This window comes from Bombyx mori, chromosome 4 (genome assembly GCF_030269925.1).
Source record: "Bombyx mori chromosome 4, ASM3026992v2".
In the NCBI taxonomy this organism is placed as follows: domain Eukaryota; kingdom Metazoa; phylum Arthropoda; class Insecta; order Lepidoptera; family Bombycidae; genus Bombyx; species Bombyx mori.
In genome coordinates this window covers 11,408,963-11,420,368 of record NC_085110.1, presented here as the reverse complement: position 1 = coordinate 11,420,368, position 11,406 = coordinate 11,408,963, and the positions used below count along the sequence as shown (strand labels likewise).

The following is an 11,406-nucleotide window of genomic DNA, read 5'->3' as shown; positions in this document are numbered from 1 at the left end:
TTAATTTAGATTAGTAGAAGTAGAAATTGTACGAGAGTCCCACGTCTTGTGGGAGCCAACAAGACGCTAGACGCTTTAATTTAAACTGAAAGTTATCGCAAAATTATATTGTTCACGTTGATAAAATGGACCGCCACACACAAGCTAGAACGATGCCTATTGAGGTTCGCGGGGATCCGCTGGATGCAGGCAGCGCAGGACCGGTCTTACATAAGGGGGGGGGGGGGGGAGCTATGTTCAGCAGTGGACGTTTCCGTGGGCTGATAAGAAGATTATAGCGTCAGTATATTTTATGTATAATTTTTACAATGTATAGTTTCAATAAATTAAATGTTTTAGTTTTAGTTCATGGTTGTTTTCAATGTTGTTATAAAATTGATGATATTATTTATTAATAGGAAATTTAGCTTGTGATTTATAATGGCGAATTAAAAGTTCCAAGAAATAAGAACACAACAATTAAATTGATATTTTTAAAACCATTGGTTGATTTTTTTTCTGTTTGTACGATAAATTGAGAAATTAGAACGTTTATTTTGCCGATTTGAACTCATGCTGTAGGCCATGTTAGCACTGGCTTAGGCTTAGTCAAGAAAGTTATTTTACCTGACACAACGTCGACCATAAACAACACATTGGGATTGTGATACTTTGGCCTTCCTGTTTTTGAAAATTGTAATTTTACTCTATGTTATAATAGATACCATAGATCAGCTTTGCTCCGTTTTTCTTTTCGTTTCCCCTGTGTTGTGTTTGGGAACGTTGGTTAGAAACTTAACCAAAATGGTAAATAATCTGTATTTATTTCAGTAATCATTAATCATGAAGTGCTTAAAAGTTTTGAATTGCGTAATGTGGAGTAAGAGAAAGGTATTGTTGATATTATTTGAGGAAGTAAAACATCTTGTATGTTACAGTCGCTGGTCATTCCAGACAAATTTCAACATATTCTTCGTATCATGAATACGAACATCGATGGCAAACGCAAGGTTATGTTTGCGATGACGGCTATCAAAGGTGTTGGCCGGAGGTACTCCAACATTGTTCTCAAAAAAGCCGACATTGATCTTGACAAGCGTGCTGGCGAATGCACAGAAGAAGAGGTATGTTTTGAACATAAATCATATATCAATAATGGTACTGTATGTTAGTTTGACTTCTAAATATGATCCTAGAAACAATAAGGGTCGGGATTTATTAAACTTCATTGCACTACCGTACTCTCCTCGGAATGTAACTAAAAACGCACGAAAAATAGTACCTAGTACAAAAATAATAATTAAGGTCTGTCTGAAACAGTAACAAGATTTTAGGTACACAGGATTCATGGTAGTTTTTGTCCCGAATGCACATAGTTTCAAGAAATGTTTAATAAGCAAATATAAATTAAATAAATGGAACTATAAACCCTAAGAACAAGGGTGCGTAAACTTTCAAATCATTCTCATAATGCATTTTTGTTGTCACCCTACAAAACAACATTCTTACATTATAAACTAATGTCAGTATTTTTTCTAGTCATGTTTTTGTTGTTATTAACAAGTTCTATTGAGGTTCTGAATTAAAAGGTATTTAAATATATTTTTGGATATGACAAAATATTCAAAATACCCCAAAAGTTGAGATAAATGGTATTTTATTTTTCATATTCATTCCAAACATAATTTTTCGTCCTCTGAAAAGTAATCAATAAAAATTAGATTGATCTTGGGCCACATAATCATTTTACTTCATTATTTTAAACATCAACTAATAATTAGAATACAGAACTAGACCTAGATTTTTAAATTAAATCAATTTAATGTAGTGAGAAAAGCGAAAATAACATAATTTCTCATGTATTTTTTACAATTATTTGGTGTTGGACAAAAAGTTCATGTTTTAGAATTGCATTTCTCAATACATTAGTACATCAAAGAAGACAAGAAGTTATAGATTAAGAAGATTTTTGATCAAGAAATTAGTAATTTTGAATTTTCTATAAGTAAAATGCTTATTTTACGGGTGGTGGGGTGTATGATGCAACAGTAGGTATAACCATATCACCGACTGCTACTCTGAAGTAGTCATGCATTGAAGTTAGAATGTTCGGACAATCCTTGTTGGGATTTTTTTTTTTTTTTTTTATTGCTTAGATGAGTGGACGAGCTCACAGCCCACCTGGTGTTAAGTGGTTACTGGAGCCCATAGACATCTACAACGTAAATGCGCCACCCACCTTGAGATATAAGTTCTAGGGTCTCAATTATAGTTACAACGGCTGCCCCACCCTTCAAACCGAAACGCATTACTGCTTCACGGCAGAAATAGACTCCAAACTCATGTTTCTAGGTGGGTTGCACCATACACATTATGAAGTGTATGTAACATGTCTAATAACAACTTATGACATAAGTTAATATAAAAGCATAGTCTCACTCACCTTTGCAATAAATAAAATTTTTTATTTTGTCATACATATACACAGTAAGGTGAAAAATTTAATTGTGCTAAATTTTATATTAAGCCAGTTTAATTCATTAATGACCTTTGTATTTTTTTTATACCATAAATCATTCAAGAACGAATTTTAAGGCAATTGCAGTTATGTATTTAAAGAAATTAGGGTACGGCGTTAGATATTTAGGTACTAAGTTTGCACACAATATGTCAGATTTAAAAATGTAATGTAATGCTTATTGCTTTTTTACTATAAATCAAAAAAATAAAAAATTTAGATAAATTGCAAAAGGACTAACAATAAACAATTTATTTATTTTAGTGGCTGGATGGCTGATTCACAGTTCATATACTGTTAAGTGGTGTTACCGGATCTCATAGATATCACCATGTCAATGTTTCTATGCATAATAAACTTTAAGAAATGAGGCTAAAGTTGTCCATTGCAGAAGGATAAAGTGCAAAAATTGTTTCAGGTTGAAAAAATTATCACTATCATGTCGAATCCTAGGCAGTATAAGATACCAGACTGGTTCCTAAATAGGCAAAAGGATATTGTTGATGGTAAATACAGCCAGCTGACCTCCTCCAACTTGGATTCAAAACTCCGTGAAGATTTGGAGAGGCTCAAGAAGATTCGCGCTCACAGAGGGATGCGACATTACTGGGGCCTTCGTGTGCGTGGTCAGCACACTAAGACTACTGGCAGGAGAGGAAGAACTGTTGGTGTATCAAAGAAGAAGTAAACTAAACAAATAAAAAATTCAACTCATTGATTCTTTCATTTATTAGGTGTTTTAACAGAAGGGTTTTGTACTAATGAAAGTTTAATGAATGGTTGCTTAGACATAACCTTTTTTTGCACCTTGCCTGTTTTCAAATTAATGTGATAAATCACTTTAATCTTATGGATTTTAGATCCATTGTATACTGTTTATGTTTAAATTAATCACACAAACCACTTGGAATGTATCTGATGTACTTTCCCATTTGATTTGACATGACTTTAAGATAGTAGTTTGTTCCTTTTCACCCTTTGGAATTTTCTGTACACCCAATAGGTACACCCAATGGTTCATCTGATAGTGAGTGTTCACTGATATTGAAAATAACTGGATGAACAGCTTTCCAGCTAGTATGGATGAACTGTGCTTTGGTGGAGAATTATGTGGTGATAAAATTGAGATGAAAAGATCATCTCAATTTCTCAAAATGCTTTCATGAAGTGAATGAATACAATATAAAAATAGCACTAAAGTATGTTGTACATTTATAAAGGTCCCAACCAATATGTTAGCAGTGGCTTTCAGGAAATAAGAATTCCTTAATAAAAATACAATTTTAATATTAAAAGAAAAAAATTAATTGACATTTAATTAGCATTTTATTTCATTTGTGTATTGGATAAACCGAGGGAATGTAGCCCAAACACGAAATAAAATTAAATGAGGTACTTAAGATAATGCTGTAGATGTTAGGTGAGAAAAATGGAAAATCATAGTAAAATACCCTGAGTTTACTGAGAGTTCAATACTTTTTGGAAGAATAATAGACCATTACATGCATAAGGCAGAAGAAACACTAAATTAAGAAAACAAAACTGTAAATAAAACGTTTCCCGCAGTTTCTAATAAGTAATAAAGCAAAACTTTACAGTTTATTAGTTATTGTTCTAAAAGACAGTAAACAATAGTTTTAAATTTACTTAATAGCACTTGAAATATTAACATTTTAGGTATTCATAGATACAGCAATGGAGAAGTTATAAGTGAGAATGCTTGTTCCAATTAATAGTTTCTGACAAATTATGACAGCATTGCTACATTGATTAAACCAAATTATGAAGAAATAAGTTTTGTGAAAGTTTTCAGATGTGAGATTTATTTAGTGTAATATTATGATAATTACCTTTTTATTATTAGTTTTATTTTCAAATGTCTTTAGAGATATTCATTCCACCGATACAGGAGTTTTACAAAAAAAAAAGAAAACTTTTTGTGATGTTATTTTATTGGAATAAAAAATTACATTTTATCTAAAAATTCTATAAATTTATTCATATTGTGCTATAAGTACCATCATGTACACTCCAGCTAAGAGTGCAATTATTTCTTTAATGGATTGGGAAAATTTGTTGTTCGAGCCTTCCAATAACTCAGGGATTACTGATACTGTAGCAATATAAATAAATCCTCCTGCTGTGAAAGGTAATATCAGAGATGAGACAAGGCCTTCCCCTGAACCTCTTAAGTAAATTGAAATAAAGGTCCCTGAAATTGCTCCAAAAGCAGTAAGCAATTGTAATAGCATAGCTTTCTTTCTTGAACAGCCAGATTGGACCAAAATGGCAAAGTCACCAATTTCATGTGGAATCTCATGTAGAAGAATGGTAACTGTGGTTATATATCCGATACTTTGGCCTGCAATAAAAGAAGCTCCAATTGCAAGTCCATCAGTAAAGTTATGTGTAAAATCAGCAGCTAAATTTAAATATCCAGCAATCTTGATGTCTTCTTGTTTATTTTTATTATCCTTTGTTTTCTTTTTCAATTTATCATCAGTCTTCTTTTTGTCTCCATGAGAATGTCCATGACCCCCACTAAAAAGTCTGACAGTTTTTTCCACAACTAAAAACGTAATAATTCCACCAAGTACTCCAAGACCGACTGTTATGTCATGTGGACCATGTTCTTGGGTTCCGTGAGAATGGGAATGACTGTGACTATGCCCTTGTTTGTCGTTGTGAGGCATGAGTGCATGAGGTATTAAATGCAGGAACGCATCGCCGAGGAGTCCACCAGACGCGAAAGCTAGGAGTATTTTAAGTAAGGGCTGCTTTTCAATTGTACCATCTATGGGTATAAAGAAAAGTATAAAGAATGGCACTATACTTATAAACAATGTAGAACACAAAGCACTGACGTATAAGTTGTAATCTGGTTCATAAATTTTATCATGTTCTTTCTGTTCGTTGGCATGTTTGGAGTACTTAAAAGCTGGAGATTCGTCACTATGCGAATGTGAATGTGCATAAACTATAGTAAATGTCACAATTAAAGCAAAATATGCTATACCACTCCTTACAAACATTTTCACAATTTCACAAATTTAAAACCAATCACTTCCAAACCACACATACAGCATTGACAGCATACATGTCATAGGCGTCATAGCTTAGATATGATAGCTTTTTTTTAATGGATTATGATGTGGTAACTAAGACCTTTAAGTCATGTCTTATTTTAATTTATATTCTTAATTTTATGAAAAATGATAATATGGAGTGAAATGAAATGAAGATGATTAATTTGAGACATTAATCAACTGGGATGAAATAAAATGAAATGAGATGAGATGAGATGGGGATGAAATAGAATCTCAGTAAAATGGTGGTCATTTACTGAGATTTTTACAGTGGACTTTTTGGAGGATCCCGAGAAGTTACGTCCAGCGGCTTTGTTTCATTTTCCCACATTTGTGCACTTTCACAGATATTAAACAGTTAATAAATCACCATTAATACACATTTAAACCTGAAGAAACACTAAAATTAAATAGACAAAATAAAACAAACCACACAACTTCACTGCTCGCGTTCCCGCCAAAAATTCGTCGTAATACATTAAAGCATTCGTCAAATAGAACGCGTACTTAGCGCCGCGTTTTAACGTCGCGCTCTTTTCATGTCACACTAGATGAGTCTAACGCATAGACCTATATAGTAGGGACACGACATATTGTTCTATACGTACAATTGCTTATATAAATAGCACCCATTTTGAAGGCACATACATAAACATATATCTATCTCGTTCTTACTCAGCACTTTAACTCGCAGGAAAACAATATAACAGTATTTCAGTGCGTACATAAAATGAAACATGAATATACGTAAATGTCTCCGTCTCCGTCTAATGAGGCCGAAAATCCGCCATGCTTAGCGCGCCAAATGTCATTGTCACGTCAGTTCGGCCGTCTGTTTTGGGTTGTACATTATTTATTGACTTTGATATCGATTTAATATGATTGCTTATATAAAATTTCTTATTTTATCATGCTTGAAACATACAAAAATAATAATTAAAACATATTTTATAGGATCTCAAGAAAGTCGATGCCCCAAAACTATTATCTATATATATATTTAAATTCATTATGGAGCCCTCATCCGAAAAATCGGACACCATTTTTCGATCGGAATCTATTGATCATGACACTAATCATAAATACCTCTTTAAAATATGTCATCAAAACATATTTAGACATTCTGTTTAGATATTTCAGGAAAAAGGCTACCAACAAAATCTCTTCGGAAAAAATGTGTGCGTGTACTAGTGTACACACGTAAGAAGTGAAACTTGTTTATGGCCTTATTTTTCGAAAAATGATCTACATGCAACTTTCTAGAAATTGGTTAAATAAAGTTAAATTAGATAAAGTTTAAACAAAAGGATTTTATTATCATAGACATGAATACAAATAATACAATTATTTCACTTTACCTTTTTGCTACTAAGATTATTACAGCATTTCATTAATTGTAATAGAATTATTACTATCATTGTCATTGTCATTATATATTTTTGTAATTAATGGCTTATGGTAACTGAAATATGAAATATATGGTTTACATTCCACGAAATTTAGTGACCGAGTAAAAACTCCATCAATTGTAGTGCCAGATCTTGTTGTTGACGTTTGAGGACTGTTTTTCATGGATAAATTCAATTTATCTTTCAGAAATTCAACTAGCTTCAAAGAATTTTCCGATGCAAAATTTACATTAAAATCTCCACTTAAAATCATCGGTATTTTATAATTATTGTTACCGAGTAAAGAGGCACCTTCACTTGTGTACGGCAACAATGAATGGTGAAGAAAAAGATGGCGCGTAACGGAAAAATGTGACGCGTAACCGAAAAATGTGACGGTAAATTTTTTTCCAACGCCGATAAAGAAGTTTCACTTCAACTATTTAAATAAAATAGTTTTATTCTGCAGTGAGTAAAACACTATTGTCAACTCGTTAAATATTTAATAATTAAGTGATTTTAAAGAGGAAGTCACAAGGAATGACGTTTGTAATTTTATTAACGAATAAATGTTCTGTAGGTGTTTTTTTTTATCAGGCGGTCCCTTGATAAGTTTAAAATTTGAATCACTCTCAAGTGAGAGTGATTCAAATGGTGCGACGTACCTTCCTTGAGGTGCGCTGCGGTAGTGTGTTACGGACTTTAGAGTCAGCAAAACAATTAAAATAGACTGTAATAGTCTAAGAAAAACACGTACTCAAAATACGATAACATTCACCATGCTAGAAATGGGCAGATGGCACTGTACTACGCCATATCTTTATGTTTTGCGGCAAACCACAACTTTATAAAATCAGTGTAGCAAATTTTAAATATCGTCATATCGTTTACTTGGCAAATTTGAAGCACGAACTCGTCTTAGATTTCACATAATATCTAAATCACATCATCTCTGCACATAACAATATACTTACTTCCTATTATAGTATAAATTCTACAAATACATTCACTCAACAATATTTAAAATAAAATGAGCCAAGAACGTTTATCGATAAAACCTACTAACATTAAAATCTTCTGGGCAGCACTAAAACCGCCATGTTTTGTGGCCAGATGACGTCACAGTGGCACGAATTTTTTGTTGACGTTTCATTTCCATAGGTTTCCTACTTCAGTGGTCTAACGCTCCTTGACGCAACGCATTCGCCAAATCATAGTGCCTTTCGATAGCAGTGTGAAAATTTAAAAGTATTAAGATGTCGAGTGATTCAGATGTGGCATTGTATAAGCATGGGTATTTTCTAACTATTTCTATCAATTTTTCGGGCATTATCTAGTATTTTAATACACATTCACTCGGACGCCAAAATAAAATTTGAAAAAAATTACAACGCCTGACGTCAAAGCGTCCTAACGCCGCGACCAGGGGGGTGCAACTCTCGAATATATTAAGTGTATAATCTATGGCCGCGACAGAGCGTTGCGTACTTATAGCGCTGGGGCTCTGTTTGACGGTATGTTAACTATGTTACCATAGTAGTACAACACAATATATTATCTCGGCGTCATAGCAGGCCGTCAGTTTAGAGCTTTGACGCGCGCTAATTACGCGTTCTGTTTGACGAAGCCTTAATAGCCACAACCCAGTGCCGAATTAACCATGTAGCAAGAGTAGCAATTGCTACGGGCCCCGCGCGAACGGGGGCCCCGCATATTTAAACCCACTCATCTCTGCCCGAGCTTAATTTTTTGAGTGACATTAAGAAAATTTAAAAAGCTCAGGAAATTCAATATTATAAATTTCTATTGGACAATTCATTAGAATCATGTTTCCCCAATTTAGAAATTGCTTTGCGCATTTATTTATCTCCCATGACTACTAACTGCAGTGTCGAGCGTTCATTTTCGACATTAAAGCGCATAAAAAATGAGTTAAGGAACACTATGAGTCAAGAACGTCTGAATTGAAGTCGTCGTGGCCTAAAGGATAAGACGTTCGGTGCATTCGTTGTTGCGATGCACCGGTGTTCGAATCTCGCAGGCGGGTACCAATTTTTCGAATGAAATACGTACTTAACAAATGTTCACGATTGACTTCCACGGTGAAGGAATAACATCGTGTAATAAAAATCAAACCCGCAAAATTATAATTTGCGTAATCACTGGTGGTAGGACCTATTGTGAGTCCGCACGGGTAGGTACCACCGCCCTGCCTATTTCTGCCGTGAAGCAGTAATGCGTTTCGGTTTGAAGGGTGGGGTAGCCGTTGTAACTATACTGAGACCTTAGAACTTATATCTCAAGGTGGGTGGCGCATTTACGTTGTAGATGTCTATGGGCTCCAGTAACCACTTAACACCAGGTGGGCTGTGAGCTCATCCACCCATCTAAGCAATAAAAAAATAAAAAAAAAATTGCTCAGAGAAATTGATACGAATACCTAGTATCATTTCTCAATTTGCCCACATGAAATCTAGAAAAGTTATTTTGTAGAAGTTTAAAAAATAATAAAAGAAACAAATAAATAAATATAAAACATAAACATTATTTAAAGTACACCATTGATAAAATATAACATTAGCTATTCTTAAAAAAATAATATACTTTGCATTAAAATATATCACAAAAGACCACAACCCTCCAACAATACAAAAAAACAACTACAAAGATACAAAAATATACGTCGCAGCCCTTAACGTACTCACGTTGAAGAATGAAGAAAATCTTATAGAATTAACAAATGCCTTAAATCAAATTAAATGGGATATCGTCGGCCGAGCGCTATGACATGTCCTTCTTCAAACGAGGCTTATGGAGAGTATTAAGCCCCTGGCATTGCTGAAGTCCATGGGCGACGGTAACCACTCACCATCAGGTGGGCCGTATGCCCGTCTGCCTACAAAGGCAATAAAAAAAAAAAAAAAAAAGTAAGAAGAATGGGTGAAAGAATTATTTCTCAGCCAGACTTCCTCCTATACCATATTGGAACGACGCCAGGACACCATGGCGTTGGTTTCATCGTCAAAAAATATCTTGAAAAATCTGTAGAAGAATTTATAGGAATCTCGGAGCGCATAGCAATGATGAATTTAAAGTTACCGGGATATAAAGATTCATGGTCTATTGTACAAATATATTCACCAACAGAACAATCGGACCTGGAAACAATTGAGGAATTCTACCTTGACTTAAATAACACTATCCAAGAACGTGGCCACAATAACTTCATCGTCATGGGAGATTTCAATGGCCAAATTGGAGCTAAACGTCCAGGAGAAGAGACAGTACTGGGACCATTCACTTACAGTAATAAAATTAGAAGTAGAAATGGAGAAAAACTTATAAATTTTACACTAGAAAATAACTTAACCATTTTAAACTCAGTATATAAAAAAAAACACAACGAAAATGTGGACATGGATTTCACCAGATGGAAAAACCAAGAACGAAATAGATTTTATAATGACCAATACAAAGAACTGCTTTACAAATTTCGACGTCATTAATAAATTTAACTTCAATACGAATCATAAACTAATTAGAGCTGAAATAAAATCAGTACAACCAAAGAAACCTAGACCGAGACAGGAACTAACAATCGGTAAGCTCAGCAAGCACCAAATGGCACAACTCGTGGCCAACCTAAGAGATAAATTCACAGACTTCAAAAAGAACACATATACCAAGGGAACCCAAGAAAAATACAACTGGATAGAGAATATTATTAACGATCAAGTACAACACATTGACAAGATTAGATCTGAACCGAGAAAATGGCTAACATCTAATACCATGAAATTACTAGAGCAAAGAAACCAGCTAATCAGCGCAAAAGAAGGAAAAGACAGAAGAAGGTATTTAGCGAAAATTAGTAAAGACATCAAAGAAAGTATAAGGACGGACAGGAAAAAGAGTAGAATGGAAATTATTGAAAAGCATATAGCCAAAACGGGAGGCATTAAAAAAGCTCATAGAGAATTAACAATTTCAAATGACTGGATCGCAAAGATTAAAAACAACAGCGGAGAATGGCACCATAATAGAACAAATATATTAGGAATCGCTACGTCCTACTACAAAAAAATCTACGAACACAACACCGCTCAGGACAATATCTACCTAGCAGAAACCTCAAGTATCCCTAACATCATTCAAACTGAAGTAACAAAAGCTATAGATAGTCAACACAGAGACAAAGCACCAGGACCCGATGGCATAAGCAACAAAATTCTAAAAGAAAGTAATGAAATTATAACACCAGTTCTCACCGACATGTTTAATGAGATATTAAATACCGAAATTATCCCACGGCAATGGACAGAATCAAATATTTTACTTCTATATAAGAAAGGAGACAAATATGACATTGGGAACTACCGCCCTATTAGCCTTATGTCCAACATATACAAGGTATTCGCCAAGGTCATACTTAATC

At 34.0% G+C, this 11,406-nt stretch overlaps 2 protein-coding genes across 3 annotated transcripts; one reads left to right on the top strand and one right to left on the bottom strand.

The window, feature by feature from the left end:
* Positions 1 to 741: 741 nt before the first annotated feature.
* On the top strand, positions 742 to 3,211 carry RpS18 (ribosomal protein S18). 2 transcript variants are annotated; one of them, NM_001043804.2, is made up of 3 exons: positions 742 to 786; positions 918 to 1,103; positions 2,916 to 3,211. In NM_001043804.2, the coding sequence occupies exons 1-3, from the start codon at positions 784 to 786 to the stop codon at positions 3,183 to 3,185; spliced, it is 459 nt and encodes a 152-aa protein (NP_001037269.1). In that variant the 5' UTR covers positions 742 to 783; the 3' UTR covers positions 3,186 to 3,211. The 2 variants fall into 2 exon arrangements, with proteins under 2 accessions (NP_001037269.1, XP_037877660.1); XM_038021732.1 differs by lacking the exon at positions 742 to 786 and having other exon boundaries at positions 909 to 1,103.
* Positions 3,212 to 4,431: 1,220 nt separating this feature from the next.
* Positions 4,432 to 5,633, bottom strand: LOC101743042 (zinc transporter zipt-7.2). Its single transcript, XM_004930938.5, has one exon. The coding sequence runs from the start codon at positions 5,527 to 5,529 to the stop codon at positions 4,492 to 4,494; it is 1,038 nt and encodes a 345-aa protein (XP_004930995.1). The 5' UTR covers positions 5,530 to 5,633; the 3' UTR covers positions 4,432 to 4,491.
* Between the last annotated feature and the right edge of the window lie 5,773 nt (positions 5,634 to 11,406).

Excerpts from the sequence above, each read along its gene's own strand:
- RpS18 (XM_038021732.1), top strand. The coding sequence starts at position 909 with ATGTTACAGTCGCTGGTCATTCCAGACAAATTTCAACATATTCTTCGT. Across the intron at positions 1,104-2,915 it reads GCGAATGCACAGAAGAAGAG|GTTGAAAAAATTATCACTAT; the intron begins GTATGTTTTGAA and ends AAATTGTTTCAG.
- LOC101743042 (XM_004930938.5), bottom strand. The coding sequence starts at position 5,529 with ATGTTTGTAAGGAGTGGTATAGCATATTTTGCTTTAATTGTGACATTT.